Source organism: Mya arenaria, chromosome 9 (genome assembly GCF_026914265.1).
Source record: "Mya arenaria isolate MELC-2E11 chromosome 9, ASM2691426v1".
NCBI classification, from domain to species: Eukaryota; Metazoa; Mollusca; class Bivalvia; order Myida; family Myidae; genus Mya; species Mya arenaria.
The window spans coordinates 1,346,723-1,370,283 of NC_069130.1; the positions used below are offsets into that span (position 1 = coordinate 1,346,723).

The 23,561-nt window shown below is 38.0% G+C and overlaps 1 protein-coding gene across 1 annotated transcript in view; it reads right to left on the minus strand.

Moving 5' to 3' along the window:
• LOC128245468 (guanylate-binding protein 1-like) overlaps nt 1-23,561 on the minus strand; it is a 60,233-nt gene that overhangs the window by 6,647 nt on the left and 30,025 nt on the right. Inside the window, exons 5-10 of the mRNA XM_052963644.1 lie at nt 19,829-20,031; nt 19,354-19,481; nt 17,446-17,555; nt 14,138-14,559; nt 6,930-7,204; nt 4,648-4,875 (exon numbers count right to left, since the gene is read on the minus strand). Of these exons, the coding sequence (XP_052819604.1) occupies nt 4,648-4,875; nt 6,930-7,204; nt 14,138-14,559; nt 17,446-17,555; nt 19,354-19,481; nt 19,829-20,031 (1,366 nt within the window). The remainder of the gene's footprint in view (nt 1-4,647; nt 4,876-6,929; nt 7,205-14,137; nt 14,560-17,445; nt 17,556-19,353; nt 19,482-19,828; nt 20,032-23,561) is intronic.

Sequence of the window (23,561 nt, forward strand, 5' to 3'; positions counted from 1 at the left end):
ATTGCCAATCAACGAAAGCAAGGCAGTTTTAAAAGCAATGCAGCAAAAATTTATGTGGCATAAATTTTATACTTTCGTTTTTATAAATTATGTAACATTTTTCATGTTGTTGTATCGATCAGTGCAATTTTCTGTTAGATCTTACAAGCTCAGCTCACAAATACCCTAAACGAATTGCACTTCTTCAGCTTTCGGGTGCAATTATCCACCACATTTATAAGGAATGGAAAATGACCCCTGTAATATAAATTGAAATATTCAAAAGTGAGTTCAAATGGTATTGGACAAGATCAAAGTTCAATGAATGCATTAAAATTCTTTAGCTGCATTCAAAGTCGAAATGGTACCACGAGGGCTGAGTATCAAATGAAATGCTCGATTCGATTTCAACCCCTTCCATCTTCTAGACATCTGAAAGAATCTACAATATTTATGAGAAAAGCTACAGAAACATGCTCAGCAGCAAAACATTTACACATAAACCAGGTTTAATGGCACTGGGTAAACGCCAAAGACATAGAACATAAAAACAAAAAATCACAAACAAGAAACATGGAAGAACAGCACAAAACTCCACAAACAGCACAGTGCATGCATACATAATATATATAAAAAAACTAGGTACAATACTACATCTATCATCCCAACTAACGACAACAAGTGGGTGGATGGTTCGTACCTCAAACAGAAGAATGTGGTGACATTTTGATTTTGTGAATCCTCCTTAGAAGTGCATACAAATTTGATGTATTGTCATCCTTGTTGATCACAATTTTCGAACATAATTTGCATTCGGCATCTTTGACTATTTTGATAAATTTGCAGACGATTATTGCTGTGACTCTATTTGAAGAGAATTTGATCGAGATGCCGATAAGTACATTAAATTTATTTTAACTGGACGCAGTGAGCTCCCCTGTCATTGCAACTTTATGTGAGCTATATGATCTATTAATAGTACATGCTGAAAGTCAAGCGATACATATGCAACATCTTGTCCCACTTAATTGATATTTAACTCAAGAGCTATCGCAAAATGATTGTATTAACTTGTATATTGTTTGTCACATCTTTAAACACAACAGTTTAGGTAAAGTTCGACACATTTTTATGAATTAATCTTAACCGATGAATAGGAATTACAAATTGAAATACAATTGCTTTTGAGTTTCAAATGCAATAGTGTTGTATTTTCAAGAATGTTTGTATAAAGTTCTGAAATTGACGATTATAATCTTTCATTTATATTCACGAACCTGTTTGGTGACGAAACCACCAGCAGTACCGTACTACTAGACGCCATCGGTATTACACAATATTTTTGGAAACCAATATTGCAAGCGCAATAAATAAATAAATAAAACAAATGTTTTCCAAGCTTTTATATTGATATTTTGACCGTTGCGCGAGCTTTCGAAGCGATAAATCAACCGAATGTCTAATACCGGTATTCGATTTGATACGAGAACCGGTACTCAACCCTAGGTACTACCATAGGTTCAAAAATACCAAGGAAAGCTAAAATAGCTTAGTGGAGGTCACCCAAGCCAATCAACGACAGCAAAGAACACAAATTCAACGCCGTATATTCATAAAATTAAGAATCAGGTAAAATGTACGTATTGTCAATCTTCGATGCCATGGTTACATTAAATTAATTAATACATCAGGAAATATATCAAGATTAATATCATTCATTAAAAAATTCTAACTTTGTTTGCCAAACTAATTTAACGGTTCCAAATCCATTGCAGTAAATTTATTTGAAAAAGCAAGACTGCCAATGTACTGGGACAATATGTTGGTGATTGTGAACATTGCCAAACAAACGGTTTTGCTTAAATTATTTCTGAACTTAAGAGTAACAAACTTTTAACTATTGTCAAAAACAGCTAATTAGACCAAGTGTGCAGAGCTGATTTATCTTATATGACCATACGTTGACATCCATGGCTGCTTAACAAACGTGCATAGTTTGAACTTTCGTTCCTTTTGTCTATTAACAAGGTGTAAATTGATATTTGTGTTGGCTACTGGGCTTGACCCTTTAGTTTTCATTAGATTATTGTAAAGGTCAGACAAAGTGTTTATAAGGTGCTTTAACATTTAATTGCCTTTTAAGACTATGAACGTTTGATGTAAAATGTTGATTTTTTTGTACACGGCCGTTTTTGTTATTTTGTTAAACGACAAGCTACCATAGGCATCGTGGTGAAATGTCCGTCGCAAGTATGAAATATCCGGCGTAGACACAATGCTTGCTGTTTTCGATCGAAATTTACTGTATCTGGCGGTCATAAATAAAGTATTCTTCCCATAAAAATGTCCAGGTGAAGGGGCACTACTCAAGCCCAAGTCGTAACCTATTTAAATGGTATAACATTGATTACAGCGAATACGTCAATTCCAATTGTCTCCAATGTATTAAATTGAGGCAGAACTGTCCACACACTTTCGCCAGTGTTGTTTTTGTCAATCCGATAAGCCTTTTCCACCCATCTCGATACCGGGAAAATTTCTTAGGTAAATATTATCTCTTGGTCAAAAGGGAGTTCAGTGCATCACGTAGAGAATGGGTTTGAAACATTCGTCTTAGGCTTGTGGAAGCAGCAGCATAGGTAGTACAGTTTACTGAGAACGTCAGGCGTGTTGGTTATATTTGGCGAAATGATTCTTATTATATGGAAGAAGCAATATCTTTTGAGGCACAAGTATAAATGTGTATGTAGGTTTCTCTTCGCTGCAAGCGGACAATCAAACAGTGGCTGAAAATGGCAGCAATAATTCAACCCGTTTTAAGCAGTAGAGGCGGTTCCAGTGTTGCATATGGGTATCCTTTCTTGCAGAGGAAAAACATCCCGGTCACGGTCTGTTTGCTTCGTCCAATATTTCTGGCGAAGGACAACCTAGGCTCCATTTATGCCGGTATGTTTATTTCTCTGATGAGCTTCTCGTACCGTGCATTTAATACAAAGAGGCCTCAAAAAGGGGTTGACGTCCGTGTCAAGACCAACACGTACAAATGCCGGCAAAAGCATGTTATTATACATATTTTAAATCTCCTCTATCTAGTTTGATGTTCATTTCTTATATGCATCTAAAAAGTAATGTACTTTTAAGTATTGCATTCTTCTTTAGGATTCCAGTGTTCAGCTGTACTCAACGAAACGGTGTAGGTAGTCTGAGATGCGAATTCTATGATATCAATGGTGTACGGTATGCTGCACAAAATTTTGTTTTTTTCATCAATATTTCTCTTCCTCCTCTACCCCAGTCACTGTAAGGACGGTAGTAGTTTCCGGCTCCCAGGTCAGCCATGTCCTCGATGCTATGTTAATTGAGCACATTACGCACAAAGTGGTTTGATAAGATTGACTTTTTACGTTTTTAATTTTAAAATAATATTCAGGATTGTTGAAATAAGAGTGAGGTTTATGCACGTAAACTGGTTTAAACCCCAGTATATATTTTCTGACCGGTCCAAGGCGGTACATTACAATCCTTGATAAACATACCTATAGTTTTATATAGTATATATGCACTGTGTTGTTTGTGGAGTTTTGTGCTGTTGTTCCATGTTTCTTGTGATTTGTTTTATGTTTGTGTTATATGTCTTTGGCGTTTACCCAGTGCCATTAAACAGCGTTTATGTTTAAACATTTGGGTATTGAGCTTGGTTTGGTTTTAAACACTCATCTTAGGTTTCTGGTATTACTTGCTTAGCGAGTGATTGATGATAGTACAATTTTCTGATGTATGGAATGTTTAAGTTATATTTGGGTGCTAAATCTACCGCCAACCACAACAAATGCACAGTTCATTATACATGTGTAGGTATTATGTTGAGCATAGCAAACACGCACATACAAAGCACAAGTTAATTCCACGCAAGTGGCTGATGGCGGCGAACCTTCAACATTGGTCACATAATCAATATCTAAGAGTGTCTACAACAGTTATTGATGGTTCAATGTCTTTTAGCTTTAAAAACATAACATGTGATTTCAACGCTAATACAAATGTTGGAAATAAGTGACGTTGACGTCGTAGACGTAAACCTTCTTAGAACGGCAATCCTAAGCGTTAATATGTTGTATTTACATCCCGTAAGCTACACATATGCATATGGTTTAATTAAAATATATCAGGACCAAAAAAGTGCTTCTACTATAGCCATTCAAGGAAATAACTTTCTGCCACTGACGGTCATATTTGTTTTGATCGAACATGGCTTGAATGAATTGGGCAGGAAGACACTCAGAAAACAGTTCTGTAAAATTATATAAACAATCTGGCAAACTCTTTTCGGGACCATTTTTATTTAATTTTATTTTATTTATGTACTAACGAAAAATTCTAAAAGCCAACTACCACAAGGCATTCCAGTAAATTTGATTAAAATTGACCGAGTGGTAAAGGAAGACAATCGGTTCAGACCTTAAATAGAGGGCGTTCGACGGAATATGGTTACAATAATGGCTCATCACGAAGACGTTGTGCTAGTGAGAGCTAACAAAATCATTTGGATATCGATACGTTTAGTCAGAATCTTAATTAAATAAATAAGCAGAGTCTTTGTAAACAGCCCTGTTCCTATGTAAAACACAACACATCCGCCATTTGGTATATATAAAGTATGTAGTGTACCTCTCTTGGCTGCTCATACTCCCGAAGAGCTTGTTCGTATTGTTGCTTAACCATGTCGACGTCTCGTTTGAATTTTCTATGTCCTCCGAGCACTTCATAATCTGCCTTTTGTAGCCTCGCTTGCAAGTTGCAGAAGGATGCCAAACCTGAAAGTACGTTTTTGCAATGCTTCACTATTTCCTCTTCATTTTGATTTTGAAACTGTTGCCATAACAAGTCCATTTCCATCTGTAAATAAAATAAGGCTATATGTTAATACCTATATAAAAAATCATAGATATACAAAACTGGCTAAGACTGTTGTCAAGTTTTATTTATAAGAGCTGTTAAACAAGAGGCCCATGAGAGCATGTGCTTAACTGGCCTGCCTAATTTGGTCAGTTTCGGTATCAAGAACATTATACATTTGAAAGCAATTGAAGTTTGTAGAACATAAAAAAGTCCGTCTCGCGCAGCCGGGAATCTTATCCAGGTCTCTGGATTGATGGTATTCGCTGTGCTTCCAGGACATAAGATCTTCCTTCTTTGTGCAAATTTAACTTTTAAACCTACTTTAATATCAACTATTTCCCCTCAACAGCAATTACTAAACTATAACATATTGAACTGGCCATCGGTTTGAATCTTTTAAGAATATTAGATTTTAGTAGAAATTTGAGATAGCAAGGCATTTATTAAAGGCAATTCTGATAATTTCAATCCAGTAAAGTACGGGCATATCTTGGGGCCAAGCTCCAACAGATATAAAACTAAAGTAAACGTTTGGCGGAGTTCGTACAATAAATGAAGACGCTATTGTGTTCACAAGCTCAATTATTTCAATTTTGTAATTTGCAAGGGACATGGAACCGATCATTCATGGATATCTAGACACTATACAAGTTTGGTAAACATCGACAAATAAATGTAGTTTTCATCGAGTTTACAAGGTCAATTATACTTTATTTTGCCAAATGTAAAAGGCTATTATCCAGTCATGCATGGACGGGTCTGACTGGTGTTTTTAAAGGAACTGAGCTGTTATTAATAAATAGTAGGATTGCAAACGAATATTCGAAAATTTGAATATTCGATCAAACTTTTGGTATTCGAATGTCAAAATCGGTATTCGAATATTCGATGTTTGGTTGTTGAATACATATGTTGCCTTCAACTCTGTTGTTGTGTTAAAAATCGTTTGTCTTGTTTTTACAACGATTGTCCCATAACACCAGAGGTGTGAATGTGATGACAATACACTATACACGCGTCATATGTCGTTTAGGGACACATCGTAGGGTACTATAAAAAGTCCCCGTATTTTTACAATAACTTGCTGTACGACAAGTGACACAAAAATCTATTTATTTTCGGTAAATTTAAATGCCTCTTCCAATTAAGGAATAAACTAGTTCCCGAGTCGGTTTGGTTTTCCATTGTTTTTTTTCGTAGAGGTCAATCCCCGAACGATGCTGCTCGTCCTACGGAAAGACTATTGGCGTATAAAGCCATTTGACCAGAACTCCATCCAAGTTTACGTTGTTTACAAATATGAAAGCCGCGGAATATCAATTAAAAGTTGTTTTTTTGTCTTTGTTCATAATGTTTTACGTTTTGTCTTTCGGAAAAGAGGAATTTTAAAGGCTCATATGGTAAAATTCAGGGTCTGGTGGCGTAGTGGTTACGACAAAGTAGAACTGAAATGCCCCGGCTATTACTTTAGCGAACATTATAATAGTTTACTACAACTTTTATAAGATGTAGTTCGAAAGAATTACCGAATATTCGAATATCAGTTTTGCCATTCGTTTGCACCCGTAATATATAGCTATATAGCTACTGCACAAGTTCGGCAAACATCTGATTATAAATGGAGATTTTATCGAGTTCACAAGGTCAATTATTGCACTTTTGACTAATTCAAGGGTCAGATTCCCGTCGTGCATGTACGGATCTGGCTGGTTTTAAAAAGAACCATATGTTTATCTAGCGACTATATAAGTTTGGTAAACAACATATTATAAATAATGACTTTATGCAATGTTAAATTTGGGAAACAGAAGAGGTAGCTTTCGTACACATTGACACATTAAGGGCTATAATTTTGGAAAATGATTCGATATGGCTGCTAGTCAACTTGGTCGTCAAATTATTCACGAAAACACTGTTATGAAACTATCCATGAGCACTGTTCAAATTCGAAGCGGGCATGGGTTAAGCACGCCTAATAGCAGAATCCCTTTATGATTGCCAGGTTGTGAATGTGGCATAAAATGAATGTTTTTTTCGAAAGGAATACAAACCTGGGCCTCCCTTTCAACAACATTGGCGACATCCTGAACAGCATTTGTACGCATGTATTCAAGCGCTGCCCATCGGGCTTCCTTGAAATGCTTATCCAGCGATTTTGATGGAAGAGGCAACTGTATATCTTTTGTTCTGGATCGAAACATGTTCATGCATTCGTCTTTCACTCTCCCATTTTCGATTTTAGCAACCGTTGAAAATGCATCGTCAACATCAGGCACAGCCCCCTTTGCAAAAGCGTCCACATACTTTCTGGTAAGTGTTGCAAACACTGCAAAAACGAACTTATTGTATGTCTATGGTTTTCGAGAAAAGTACAGTGCCATGCATAAGCTTATGCTAGAAACAATTAATTAGGAATTAAGGGTTTGCATCAATGTACAATTGACTGACAGTATTAAAAAAATCCTCGAGTGCCTTATTCATATAAGTTGACATCCGAAAGTTATTTCACTAAAGTCGTAAAGTTTTAACGCAAAGTTATGCAATCATTTATACCGCGACACACCATCTGTCAGGGAAAATGACAAAAATCTGACAGCATCACACCGTCTTACCTCACACAACACAACAAATAATAAGTAAAACGACGGCTATACTTTAACTAAATTCGGATAATGATGCGTTCATATGATTAAAGATTAGTTTTGAATAATTTAGTACACGTTTCCGATCAGCCCTTCACTTAAGGTTAACATTCGCTCAGATATGATTAGAACTGTTTCGTATCTGTGTTATATCTTTGCGATTACAAAGCAAGCGTAGTTCAGTCATAATATGACATGAACTCACACTAATTGCAACATAATTTCTTTCAACTGGTTTATTCACCTAAATATGTCCTGTATATTATACAAAAAGTCCTAAGGAATCCAAGTGGTGGAAAGTATTGAAACATACGAAAAGCGGTGATAGCATTTTTCCCGTTAGCAACCATGTTGAAAAAGGTGAATTTTGCCATATGCTTGTATGATGCTCACATTTATGATTCAATTATATCCACAATCTACCAGACACTTTGGTTTATATAAGACATGAAGCTGGGTGCCGCGCATTGCATGTTTCGGTTTTATTTTCCGGTCAGCTCCTTCTTTTACACTTCGCTGATAAATAAAAGTATTAGCACGAAAAACAAGATTTAAAAGATTTTCAAGACACATTTTAAAGGCAGCCATGTACGTTCATACCTTCTGTACTTTATAGACTGTTTTAAACTGTTGTTACAATATATTTCTAGCTTCCTGTCATTGCATTACGTTTGAAAACTTATATAAGTCCTTACAACACTTTGTATTTTGTGTGTCTATTGTGCCAGATAGTCAAACTGTTCGGATACATACGATCTAAGTCTCATTTTTTGGAACATTTGATTAAAATGTATGCTCAATTGTGTTATAATAATCCACTGATAATTGTATGGTAACTACTTCGTGACTTTTCAAGATTTTGATACATTTGTTTACTTTATAAATGATTTAGATAACCTTTTTTGGAATTTCTGAAAGAAACTTTACATGGTCTTCTATTTATAAGTTTATAGTTTTATTGCAGCATTCACATTATTTTCATTTTGGATGAGGCCAGTAATTTGCAACTCATCTTAGACAGGTCTAATGAAAGTTTTGTGAACTGACACAAAACAGTATGAATAGTCATGATGTTTTTTATTGCAGTGGCATCACATCCTGAACAATGAGTGACTCTCAAAGGTGTGCCATTTGTAATGACCATACAAAGAGAGGTGAACAGCTAGCATCTACCCTGACTGTGAAGGGGAGTGACATGATATTGACATCTTGTAATGAAAGAGGAGATGCCTGGGCAGACATAGTGAAAGGTATTGTGTTTCATGTGCATGACCTGCATGCTGCAGACGCAGTGTATCACCAAGTGTGTAGCGTCAATATCCGTACTAAAAAGCAAATGCCAGCAGATCATCGCCGGACTAGCGAAACTGAGGTCAAAAATCAAAACATGGTCGGCCACAAGAACAGGAAAAAGTTGATACCTTTCTTGAAGTTGCGAACTTCTTTGAAGAAAATGACGACTAACAGATCACGATCAATGATCGTGTTACCCGGATGGGAAACAATCTCAAAGGCTCAGAACTTTAAGCATATGGCTACAGTCATATCAAGTCCAAATTAAAGGAACATTTTGGTAACAGAATCATCCAAACTGACATTAATAGGAAGGCGAATGTGCTTACCTTCAGAAGCACAGCCAAAGCGATCCTGAATGACTTTTATGCTTACATGAAAGCTGATCCCGAAACAGAGAAGAAGCAGATCATCGAAACTGCTGCCAAACTCATCAAAGATGACATCTAATCAGTGGAAACATCTCTTGATGTATATCCTGACTGTGACACACTGAAGTCTGAAAAGGATGCCATCAATTTTCTTCCAGAAAGCCTCAGACTTCTACTAAAAGGGTTGCTTGTGGGCAAAAACATCGGCATGAAAACTGCCTCTATTGGACAAGCAATCATGTATGCGACCCGACCAAGAGGTATTCTGGCACCACTGCAAATTGGGTTAGGAATCCAGGTTCACCACCACTTTTAATCACGCTTCTTGGTCGATACTTTTCACCAGCTTGGATTCTGCTGCTCCTACAAAGAGGTGCAGACTTTTTTGAGCAATGCTGTAGTGTCACATAACACTGACACTCCTGGCTTCTCTGGTGAGTTCATCCAGTACGTCGCTGACAATGTGGACCACAAAATTCGAACTCTCGATGGCAACAACACCTTCCATGGCATGGAGATGATTGCTGCTGTAACATCAGCCACCAAATCCACTAATCCAATCCTCCGAGCAAATGCCACCCCTCATGACATATCCATGGCGAGTAGAGTTCCGATCCTGTTCCACAAGGAAGAAGGTCAGGGAACAGACACAGTGACGTATCAAAAGCTTGCCATTATGGAAGCACAAGACCCAACAGCAGACATGGAAGACACCCATCCTGTTTGCCTCACCAAGGTCGGCATGGTCTGTGATGATGCAGTTTGTAATGCATGGCAACCATCCAGGGAAATCATCCTTCGTCTTTCTCCCAATCTCCCAATGATTGACATGAATCCCAGTGACGCCACATGCATCTTCTCCACACTTAAGTTTGTAAGTGAGCATGCCCGCCGCCATCATGTCAAACCGATCATAACTTTAGATCCACCACTTTGGTGGAAAGCCCTGATGATCATTTCTGCTGAGCCAGAAGGAAACGACTTGAACAACATAGTCCTGAGACTTGGAGGCTTCCATACTGAGATGAGCTTCTTGGGGGCCATTGGACATTTAATGGCTGAATCTGGGTTACAATAAGTTATGGAGCTTATCTATGCAACCAATGCTGTGGGGCATATGGTGGCTGGGAACGAAATTTCACGGGCTGTGCGTGCACACCTCCTTGTCGACGGAGTTCTCAATGCAATGATTGCATCTGATGCACTTGATGTAGCTCTCCCTCAGCAGCACGGAGAGCCAGAATATACAAATGTCCTACCTCAGCCTCGAGAGCCAGAAGATGTGGCACCCCTCAGCACCCTGAAGAGACTGACGATGTGGATCTCCCTAAGCAGCCTGAAGAGCCAGAAGATTCAGATTCACAGGAAATCATTGATGTTCACATGACATCAGATGAAGATACTCTAGCTGGAGATGTAATGGGAAACCATGATATCGATGAAGTTGCTTCTCTCTATGCATATGTGATGGAGGGATCATTGCCTGCCGAGGAGGCTTGTTGATGTTTTACTCAGAATAAAGCAACTGCCCAGAAACAACACCGATTTCCTGAAATCCTCTTGTAGGACTGCTGCCCAGTGGTTGTAGTACATGGATATGGTAGACATACTACGCAAGTTTCTGAGCAGAACGTACCGGAAACTGGGCACTGCATATTGCGGCAATATCAGAAATGCTTCCTTTCATGGCAGCATCTGGGCACAATCTGTATACGAAATCTGCTCGGATCTATGTGCAGCAGATGTGCAAGCTACAGGTGGAACATCCATATGTCTACCAGAGATTTGAAGAGGGATACCATGTTGTCAGAAGAAGTGATCGACTATGAACTGGCCTCTCAGTAGATCTTATCATCGAGCAGGTGCTGATGAGGAGTATGAAGACCAGTGGTGGCTTCACAAGAGGACGAGGTATGACCGAGCGGAAGCGTGTAACATGGCTTCTGGCTATGCCAGCTTGTGCTAAAGTCAACAATGCCATGTAAGAGCTAACAGGAGTCAACTGCAACACTGGTGAGCAGAACAAGGACATGACAGATGCAAGACAAGCACGTGACATCGAGGACACACAAATAGTTCTAAACTATCTCCTTGAAATAAACCCCTTCTGCTTAGATGCAAGCTTGCGAAGTGTCTCGACTGGGGTCCATGCACACATTACTGTAAATGTTGACAAAGCAAAGACCATCGGGAACACCATCTTGGCCAGGATGGATGGGCAAACCATTGCTGAGTTCTCATTCAAGAAGAAGGATCAGGCAATCATCTTGAACCCTCAATCATCAGTGAAAATTGGTGGCGAGGTAGTACAGGTGGATCCTCAACTTCTTTTCCAGCGACTCACAGTCATCCATAAGCACTGTTTGACATTACACTGTTGCTTCGACAGCCACATAAACCAGTGCTAGCTGATGCCATATGGGACCTCCTCACACCTGACCTTCCAGGGATCACAGGCCAAGTTCAGTATGTGTTGGATGGTCGAGCACTTGTTCAACGCATCCCATAGACACGTGCATCTACATACAATTGCATATGCAGGTTGTACACTGAGTACGTCACGAGGAAGTATGGAGAGGCAAGTGTTGTGTTTGATGGTTATGAGGGCACATCTACGAAGAACATGGCGCATCAGAGACGAGGAGGTGGAAGGACTGGAGCAACCGTGACTTTTGATGAGGAAATGCCTGTTACCATGAAGAAAGAAGAGTTCCTCGCGAACAGCACAAATTAGCAACAGTTCATCAACATGCTCAGTGGTCATCTGCAGAAGAATACCTGTCAGACTTTTCATGCCCCAGGTGATGCTGATCTCCTCATAGTACGGAAAGCAGTGGAGTCTGGCACCACAACAAACACTGAGCTTATTGGTGATGATACAGATCTGCGCATACTCCTCATCTTCCACACCAACCTCGATACGCATGATATCTTCTTCCAACCTGGGCCAAAGAAGAGCACGAAGAATCCACCTGTCTTGAACATAAAGGTTCTCAAGCAGCAGCTTGGTCCCAGTTTCTTCACTCACATGCTCTTCATGCATGCGATCATGAGGTGTGTCATGACATCCCGCCTCTATGGCATTGGTAAAGGAGCTGCCCTAAAAAAATCATAACCAGTAATGACTTCCGTCTGTAAGCTACAGTGTTTGGCACATCGTCAGCATCCACAGCAGATGTCGTGGCAGCATGTGAGGATGCTTTGGTGTGTTTGTGCAGTGGGAAGCCTGGGGAGGGACTAAACTCACTAAGGTACAATCGTGAGAATCGTTTTTGTGAGAAGGTGGCAACTAGCTCTTCTTATGTACAACCACAGAGCCGACCACCTACCTCAGCAGCAGCAAAATATCATAGTCTCCGAGTGTAATACCAAGTGCAGCAGAGAAAAGGAACCGTTAATAATCTTCTGCCACAAGACTAGGGATGGAAAGAATGTGATGGTTTGCTTTATCCTGTCCAAACCGACTTTCCACCAGCACCACAGGAACTCCTGCAGGTCATCTGATGCAGCTGCAAGACAGATTGCAGCAACCTGAGGTGCACATGCAAGAAGCATAACAGTAAGTGCTTTGTTGTATGTAGCAACTGCAAAGGATCAGGGTGTGGTAATTAATTTCAGGAAACTGAATGTGAGAACGGTGAATTTGACGATCATGAAAACAGTGACTGAGCAACCAGACAATGTTTGACATCTTAACAATTTATGTTTTCCTACTATAAAGTAAAACTGAATTGTCTTGAAATGTTGTTTTCAAAACAAACAACTTTTTATATTTATAAATTAGTATTGTGTTGAACATCAAAGAACATATATCAGGTCTTTATAAGTGGAAGGTCTTATCTGATGGCAATGGTCCTCTCACTAATAAACCCATACCACTTTCCTATGCTAATACGTGTTTAGCTATCAATATATCGTTAGAAAGTCGTTAAATAACCTATTATAAAGTAGCAAAAAGTGGTACCAGAGTAGGACTTATTTTTTAATACTTTCTAACACGTGGATTCCTTAGGTGTTTTTTGGTTATATATGACACTTTTATGTACTAAACTCTTGTCAGATATTTTGTTGCAATGTGTGTTGGTTCGGGCCTTATTTGTCACAAATGACTGTTCCAGCGGGGATCAATTCGAAATTAGCTATTGTGAGCAGGTGGGATGCAAGGGGATGCAACAATATCTTAAATCCATGAACACTTTTCAAAATGACACATATTCTTATATTGGTTAATAAACCAGATAACCGAGTAAAGGTCATTAAGATTTATCCAAATATTAAATACTTGCTCTACAAACCCAATAGAACGCAAAGAAGCTAACTGTAAGTGTTAGTGTAAGATCGTAATATATTTCACTGAGTGAGTAACAAAAGTTATATTGGTGAATGGCATAACCACGAATGAAATATTTACTTTTGGTGTTCACGAGGTGAAATATATTGCGATCCTACACCAAAACAAAACAAAACCTTTTGATGTTATGCCTAAAAAGGATTTCAAATGACCGTTTGTAAATTTATAGAACTGATGTCGTTAAATTTATGTCCAAGTTCTGTACGCGCTGATGTCTAATTTGGAATTCAGAGCGGGCTACATGTTCTAAACAGTGGAAAAATATCAAAATGTTATTTCAATGTTTGAAACAGTGAATACTAATTTTTATTTCACTTTTATCCTTTTCCATATGCAACAGTTAAAAAATACAGCACGCCGTATTGACAAACCTGTATCACCATTCTGTCGTTTTCTGATTCAGTATTATGCTAGTACGGTGTGTAGTCTATAGGAACTACCTGCGTGTCTTTAAAAAAAGCATGACAAAAATAACTGTTAAAACCTGTCAAATTTTAGACACACAACATAACCCAATTTTATTCACGCCACCAGTAGCATGTAAATATTCTAAAATTCATATGTGTTCGTATTATTATATTTAAATTTCTGAAATTACTTACTAGGTCCGTTGACTGGTTTGCTAACTTGGAGTTGCTTTGGTTCCTGCCTGTAGATATATGACACAAAAAGTGTTGCAACGGTCTGAAATCTTGGCGAAAGGTTTTGAAATTTAAGGCTATCTAGGTTGTCCAAAGTATCAGCATCTCCAGGGACAGGCAACGCAAAACATTTCCGTTTTTCCTGTGGAAAGAATTTTCGGATGCACTCCCGGGGTTTGTTAAAAGAAGCATTTTTTTCCGGTTTATTTTCCAGGCCTTCTTCAAGGTATTCGTCTGGTGTTAGCTGCCTTTTTCCTTTAATAAATTTTAGCGAAAAATCTCTCAAAGCGAGCACAAACCCAGGAAGGATGCTTTGCAAAAGAAGGTTATTTTCATCACATCTTCTGCCAAATCTGATGCTTTTGGCCATTTCAGTCACAAATCTGTTCCGTTGAGGTTAAAGTATATTGAAATACATGTGTATATGTATTTGTTTCAGTTAGACTAAGAAGACATAAACTAGCCAATATAACTAAATATTGTGCCAGTTTTCTTGATCTTATTTTGGAGAGGCTAATAATAAAACCAAAGTTATGAAAATGTATTTTGAAATAAAAAAGGGTACCATTTGCGATATACAGCTTCACAAGTCCATGGCCAAAGTGAATAACGATGGTGTACAATGATTCAATACAAACTACAGGGACAAGCCTGGTAGTCAAACATTCAAAAAATAAACCAAGTCACGAACTCAAATGGTAAAAAACCTAGTGCACTAGTGTATAAACAACACATACACAAATATACACACAACATGAAGTTGTACGCATTAACAATCATCTGTGTGTTGATATGTTAACTAGGCAACAAAGAGAGTTTGTAAAGAAAACATGAAACAATGTTAAGACATAGAGGTTATTTATTTAGTCCGATGTAAGATCGTATTTCATTTCACAAGTTGCCATACTGTTTTTCATTTCACGAAAAACGCAGCATATTTTATTTTTCTATGATCACGAGTGAAATGGAACTCGACCTTGCTCTGGGATCAGAAAAATCTCTATATATTTAATGCCTTTCTCGTGCCATCAAAACCTTTTAACAAGTGCAATAAAATTTAATGCTTTAAAAAAACGTTTTATTCTAAATTGTATCAATACAATCAAAAGTAACTGAATCATTCCTTTTTTCTGGCTGTTAAAACAATTATATTTGCAATTTTAAACTTATATATATATCGTATTTCTGCATCATTTGTGGTTGAAAGAAAATAAGGCGAGTTGAATAATGGTTGCTGTATTTTATCATACGAAAAGTTCCTTCCCTTGCTATAAAATTTGAAACTGAAAAACTAGTTTTTGATTTATAAGGTATTGTTTTTATTTAAAAAGAACGAGGCTTATTCTAATAAACATTGATTAATGATTAAGTAATTCAGCCAAGTCTTAAATCCGAGGTTAAGGAAAATAATAGATAGTGGCTTTTATTCCTTTTAACGCCAAGTTTTACCGCGAAGGGATAATCCTCGAATAAGATAAAAGTTAAAATACGCTTAAAGTTAGTGAAATAATATCCTTCCCAAACAGTTTCAAGGTATTCAAGCATATGCTTGAATTAAACAATTATACGTGTGCTACTTGTTGGAAACATATTTTATCTGACATATTTGTATAATTCAGTATGTATTAACCGTTTATATTTGCGCTTAGCCTTTTAATATCAAAACCTTTGTGATAATTGCATTGGTGGGCATTTTATACTTACTGAACATATAATACACATGTTACTATAAATAGTAACATTTTACTATAGAAATTCGTTCCCGCAATAATGATTATCGTCTCTACTTGTGAGATTATCACGGTACGTCAGGGCGATTATGGCATACCTACCTGACGAAGACGAGAACGTGCACACTCAGACGTCATTTTCAGGAAAATAAAATGGCCGCCGTATACTTGGTAGGCAAATATTATTAAAAGCTTTAAAGGGATTAAAATGGAAAAATCGGTGCAATAATAGTGAAATTAGTTATTACCAATAATGAAACCTTCCGTGTCTCAGTAACGAGTACTACCCGAAACCGTACCGGATGTTTACATTTGGTAAATGTCATTAAGCAGTGAGACAAGGAAATGTTTTGTTGAAACGTTTTGTTTTACTTTATTCGCTGAGAAATGTCAATTATTCCAGCGAAATGGCTAAGGTCATTCAAGCCGAGATTCTTATGAAACTGCTCCTAAGCTTGATCGACCCTAGCTGTGCTCACCTCTTGAAATGAACATCTCAATCAGCCGATGTAAAACAGGAAATATTTGAAAAAAAATGCAGGCTTATTTTGAAAACACGTACGAAAAGGTTTGCTATTTTGATTTCCAGTCACTCGTTTTTTTCGCAGCTAATGCCATTCAAAAACATTTTGTTATATCTCATTTTTAAAACTTTCAGACTAGATCTACATGCTAATTATATGACATATTCTTCATTATTCCACCAGATCATGTTTTTAGATCCATTTAAATCATTGACAAAGGACAAAACATATGTATTATACAGGATAATACATGGTTGGCCATGGCTTTTGGTTGATAATTGCCCCAGTGAAAATAATTGCCCGAGGGCTTTAGCCTTTTTATTCATTCCACTTATCTTAAAGATTTGCTATTATTATATGAGACAGACGTTCTACAATGTTAGTTTATAGTTACAAATTGTAGAACATTAGACCAGAATATTCTCAACATGCAAACTATCTGGTGATAAAATTATTTTTTTGCGGTGAGCCCCTCTATATTTATTAACTGCGAGAGCAATGCAATTATAAATGTGCTGGAAAATGTTGACTTGTAACAGGTAAAGTTTAGAATGACATTCTGACAACTGAGTATTGCTCGTCTTGCGGCATGACAAGATCATATAAGGTGTGTATTTTGTGGCATTCAAGGGATAATTTGTCTAGGAACTAAGGTTTTTCAAACTAGTATTACAGATGTAGTCATACTAGTTTTTACCCTCGAAGAATTCGTTTTTCTGTATTTACGTCTAATAAAGATGGATTCTCATAATGTGTGTTTCTTAGAGTCTGCTAAAAATAAAGGGATGCATTCGTATAATATGAAACTTTGTCCACTTTTCAAAAACATGTTAAAATGCTCGAATCGAATGTTTTCACACATTTAATACGTTTTCGCAACTTTACTTTAAAATATAAACTTGAATACTTTTCCAATGATTATCATGGAATATCTTTATCAAATTTAAAAAGTAAGCAGAAAAAAAAAGTTGTTAAATCGAATTAGTATATATCCAATATGTTAGCGAAAGGATACGTGAGTTTGTTAACAGCATCCTGGTCAAACGCTCCCTTCATGTTGTACACAAGGGTGCTGCACAGCAGTGTAGCAAGGGTGAAAATGCGGTTGTCGTGGTTTGAATCCCCCTGAACAAAAGAATGTAATGTAAAATGCATTCATTTTTGACATCAGAATAGAATAAGTCATCCTTCTCAGTCATATTAGCTCTGCGTTTCTTACTGTCCCTTTCTTACGGTTAAGTGGTATATCATAGATTGTGGTAGATTATTGTGCAGTTTTCAGATGCAAAATTATTTTTATTTTTGCACCGGAAGCGTAGTTTATTTATTTCTCATCTAGTATACATATGTATAATATGTTGAACACAAGGTTTATAGATTGTTTACTATATGCAACTCACATATCTCTAACTGTTATACCCATAGTAACGTAAAAAGATGCCTCATTATGATACACATACTATTATTCACAAAGCATGCTTACAAAACATCCAAACAAACAAAAGTTAACAAAAAGGATATTTATGTTTGAGATTTAAATAAAGGCTCATATCGGCCAGTCTCCATTCTTTAAGGTGCAACGCCATATCGAAACGTTGCCAAAGCTAATCTATTTAAGCGTCGCCGTGGTAAAAATAGGTTCAGACTCATAACGTTTGCTTGTAAGACCTATGTTAAAACTTATGTAGCAAAATGCCCCGTCGCTAACACCTTTAATTAATTTCATATTCTCCTCTTGAAGGGCGATCTGCCTGCAAACTCCCTGATATATAACGTTATGATGCCGAAACGCATCGATAATTGACATATACATAACGGCTAACGGCCACAAGCTGTGGATTGCTGCAGTCGATCAAGGGTTGCTAAAACGGGGTTACAGGGAGGTGCAACCACACGACGTTCAGGTGTGCGTTTTTAAATTGTATATATTGCTTTAACCTCAATCAATTGTGTGAAATACTACAATTTAACTCGTATAACACCAAGGCATAGGGCTTCGCAGCTTCAAGGCATAGTCCTAGCCACAAAATCTTGACACCAATAAATATCCATCTTAAATTAAGTATAATTAAGCATAATAAAGATAAACCGACTTATCTTGAAATTTAGCTCTACGTTGTGATTCAAGATCCCGTTTTTTTGTGTGTATGTATTCTTAAATAGCTTTATCACGTGGTCTTCATATCGGCAAATCGTGAATATTTGACACCCGAGTGGTATTTGTTAGATTATTTTACACTGTTCATGTAAAATTGTACTTTACTTCCTAAATCAGCAAAGAGGGTTAAAGTGTTTGCGGCAAATTCTTAACAATTTAACATAATTATTTGGTAATGAATAGTTGTATCGTTTTTGTCTTTAACCAACGCAGATGTTAACCAAAATGCGATTCTCATTGTAGATCATGTACTAAATTTCAAAGGCCTTTAGAAATAGCCTACTGTCGACTGCCTTGTGTTGTCAAACTAATAATGTCAATGTTTAGTTATACATAATTAAATTTCGATATACACTAATGTTTATAGTGGGCATTCTCTTTCTCTGTCACCCCCCCCCCCCTCATTCATTCTTTCTCTCTCTCTCTCTCTCTCTCTCTCTCTCTCTCGCTCTCTCTCTCTCTCTCTCTCTCTCTCTCTCTCTCTCTCTCTCAGATCCCATTTTCGTAAAACGGTCAGTTTCTCATCTTTAAACTGAAAGTTTCAAGAGGGAACACCCATCATTTAATGCTTAAGCAATTTGCGGGTGCGTTTTTTTTTTGGGGGGGGGGCTTGTATTTGTGTATGTTATGTTAATATGTTTGTGTGTCTAATTAATTGTCGTTTCGACCATTCACTTGTTCCCCTAAACATGGAATACCTTTTTGTTTAACTACTGGGGTTGAACCTGTATTTTTATTGTATTATTGTGAATTCCCTATGCTTACCTTTTCAATGTCTTCCAATCCTTCCGTGTCCAGAAGTATAAGAACAGTGTCCTTCTGTTCAGGGTGGACACTGCACCAAACCCAGATGCCTTTCGTTGTTGACTCTATCGTGTCACCGAGTGCAAAACCTGCATTATATAGATGCTATATTATTTGTTGATTAAATATTATATACAATTACCTTTAAAAAAGGAATCTACAGGGACGTTCTCGTGAGTCAGAATAAGTAAACGCTTGCTGAAAGACAACATGATAAAAGCCCAACGAACACTAAATGAGACACACAATGAGTATCCGTTAATTATCTTGCAGTTGTGTTTGAAAATTACTGTCTTCCACAACCACAAACTTCTAGAAATGACCATTGGTCTAACACAGAAAACGTGTTTTAATCATTGTTGTTTACACAAAATATTTTTTTATTTAATACTCCTTCTTTCGTAGATCACCGCATACACTGAGATACAATAAATACCTTCGTGTGCGCCAGCAAGCCGATTCATCAAATATGATTTTCCTGTTCTATATAACCCTGCAATTGCCACGATGACACAAGGTTTGTCAATGCGGGAAATCTCGTCAAGGACATCATCACATACTTCAAGTATATTTTCATCTCTCGCGCTGATCAGACATTGAGGCTTTTTGAAGACGCTGGAATCGTGCGGCGACAGATATCTGAATAAGACAATGTTTTCAGATAAAGCTTGACTGATGTTTTTTTTTTTTTCAAATCGATGTATTATATTTCACCTTTTCGCAAATGAATGATTCAAGAAATTTTATTACTGATCTATCTGAAAAGCGAATGATAATTCTGCCACAAATCTTATATTTTTTAATCAGCATTTTTGTTTGTTTTGTATTTTGTTTAATCATTAGGGAACCATTTATTTTATTATGAACAAGAGTAAATTTAAAGCACTAGCTTTTATTATTTATGTGGGAAGTTTATCTATCGATTTCATGATTTGCTTGACTGACCACTAAACTTGAATATCACTGCACTATCAACAGGACCGGACTGTTTGATCGGTCAGTTAGATCACTACACAGTAGACCATATCAAGTTAACGGAGAACAGGGTTTAGAGGGAGAACTACACTTTCAGTTGAACGGGCGACCTGCAAAAGCCATGTCTTTGTAAAGTAAGATGAGCTGTGAAGTAATAATCTAAAATGTTATAAAACACCTGACACAATTTTCATTACATTCTTATTTTGTTGAATTATCATTGCTGAGTGAGATAAATATGTTTAAAACAATATATTTTCAAAAGTTATCAATACTTCATTCCATTAGTAATTAAAGATATATAGTTATATTTTCGGGAATTTGTTATGCATTGACATATATTTCAATGTTTGTGTTGTTTCTTCTAGACTTTTATGTGATATTTATAATTTCGATATGAATTGTACTCTTGTACATACTATCATAAATTTTACGTTGAATCAATTATCTAGGTCATTATAGCTCGCAATATTCTTAAGTTATTGTCAAGTATAAATGTCTTTGATAGTTAGGAATTACATTATTATAGCTTCCTATAAATCATCAGGTTACTTCGGAGTACTGTTGGTATACGGCGGGCAGCGACATAACAAACACTAGTGGGAATTCGTACTTCCGGTCAGTGTAGGCGGAACGTCAGCGTAGAGCATGACGTTGATGTTGGAAGTTTCTTTGTCACGGTGGACTCAATGGCAGATGACGCTTTGTGGTCGTCGGCTAGGCAAGTTTCGATTGACTTCATCATCAATTGACGTCGATGGACGTGAAAAGCGGAGCCCGTGACGCTTTGTGATCGTCAGTGTCTCCGTCGGTTGGGTTTATGTGAGTTTCGACATTCGTATGACATCAGAGTATTGGGATAGGGGACGCTGTGTGATCGTCATTGGTTTGTTTCTTGACGTCGGAGTGTTAAGAATCTCGTAGATTTTTCATGCCTGTGTCGGCATATTATGCCGCTTGTTAAGTGTATCAGGATTGACCACATTTAGTACTAAAGAAGTGACTAGAATTACACAGATGGACAGTTTATTTAACAAAAGGAAGCATAATTATTGTTTTGATGTTTCATTTTTCTTTGATATTTTTATTACGCATAGGAACTGATTAACCGGCTCGAGCGATTGGAAGGTCACGTTAACGCTGATATAAAGAAATTAGACATCAAACAGAAGGTTGAGTGTTATAACTGTCATAGGCAAGGTCATTACTCACGAGTGTCCGGACCGGAAGAAGCGGAGGGTTAACACAAGCAGACCGGTATCAAACCAGAATAAAAACCATTTAAAAGGGCTAGGGACCGCCCCGAATGGCCTAGGGTAGGTCAAATTCAGCATTAAAACAGGCTTTAATTTTACAGCCATACCGCATCAAGAATACGTTGAGACTACAACGGTAGGGAGTGAATGGGCCGTGAGGAGAAACTCTATTGCAGATGGTGTATATGTACGAGGATCTGTTGACGTAGTGCCGGTCACGTTCACGGTGGACAGTGGCGCTTCACGGACGATACAATCTACACGTACATACGAAGTTATACCGAAGGACAAGTGGCAACCATTAGATAGGACGTACTGCTTAGAGGGTGCGGGGGTTAACCCGATTAGGAAGACAGTTAAAGCCAAATTCGGCCGGTGTGGAAGACGACGCTCTACTGGGGTATGACATATTAAGTGGAGGGAAGAGGGTCCCGCAGAAATTCTGCATAGCCAAAACAAAATACTTTTAGAGGGAGCTGAGGTGGCGGTTTTTCAGAAGAGGCCTGACAGGAAAACCAGACGGGTAACTGTGACTGATGACAGCAGCGTCCCTTGACTCGCAGAGTCGTTGATAAGTGTATATGTGGAAAGGTACGAAGAAGATGATACCGTAAAGGCTGATTTTATTGTAGAGCCAGTAGATAACTTTAGGGATAACTATCCATTATAATGGCCACTTCTCTAGTGAATGTAAAGTAGGCACAAGTTGTAAAGTCAGAATTATGAACCCGTACCCAAATGAGTTCTTGTTGCAGCAGAATGCGGAAATTGCGAGAGTCGAAAGGGTTGAACGATTGGTCAGTGTGGTAGCAGCAGCTGAGGACGACAAAAGTAAAGAAAACATGACGTCGGTTGGAGGGATTAAGCTAGAAGAGAAGTCATCACCGGCCAAAACCAATTTACCAGGGCAACGGAAGCGGAAAACCGAAACATCTCGTCGATTTGTACAGGAAGTACACGACTAGGAAGTCTGACTATGAAAAGAGCGTTCCGGTCTCACCCAGAAGCACCAACATAGCTTTTCCAAAGTCGAATGGGACCTGGGACTAACGCGTTTGACCGAGCACGTGATTTAGACGGACAACGCCCCGCCAATGAGGCAGTGGCCGAGGCGCGTCCCTTTTGCATATGCAGCGGAAGAGAAAAAGGCCATAGACAAACTGCTTCATAAGGGGGTTATTTGGAAATGCACTTCACCATAGGCGTCGCATATTGTTTAGTGCGAAAGAAGAACGGTTCTGTAAGGTAATGCGTAGACTACCGCCAGGTTAAGGCGCTGGTAAAACCGGACGGTTTCCCGCTCCCTAGAGTTCAAGACTGTTTAGACGCAGTCGCAGGAGCAACATGTTTTAGCAAATTTCGATCTGACAAGTGGATACTCAAAGAAGATGCCCCAAAGAGCGCTTTCTGTTGCAAATACGGGCACTTCAAAATGACACGTGTGCCATTTGTTTGAAACACTTTAGCTCGTACCTACCAGCGCAAGATGGAGATTGCGCTGCAGGATTCCCAGTGGGAAACATGCCTGGTGTACATCGACGATATTATCGTCTATGATACCATATTTGAAAAGCACATTCACCGGAAGGAACAAGTCCTAGATTACATGCAACAGGCGGGGTTGAAGCTGAAAATGTAACATGTTGCAGCACAAGGTACCTCAAAGCACCAAACATGTGAAACGGTGTGTAGCCACAGCCTCTTATTATCGAAGATTCGTAAGGGACGTTGCCACCATGGCCCGACCCCTAACGGAACTTAACAAGAAGGACCGGAAGTTTGAGTGGAGAGATGCTTTTTAGACCGCCTTTGATATTTTAAAAAGAGCATTGACTGGACTAGAAGTAATAACGTATCCCTTGAATGAAGGGGATATCTCTCCCTAGATACGGACGCCTATGCGGTTGGGATAGGCGTGGTCTCCTTCCTTTATGGAGT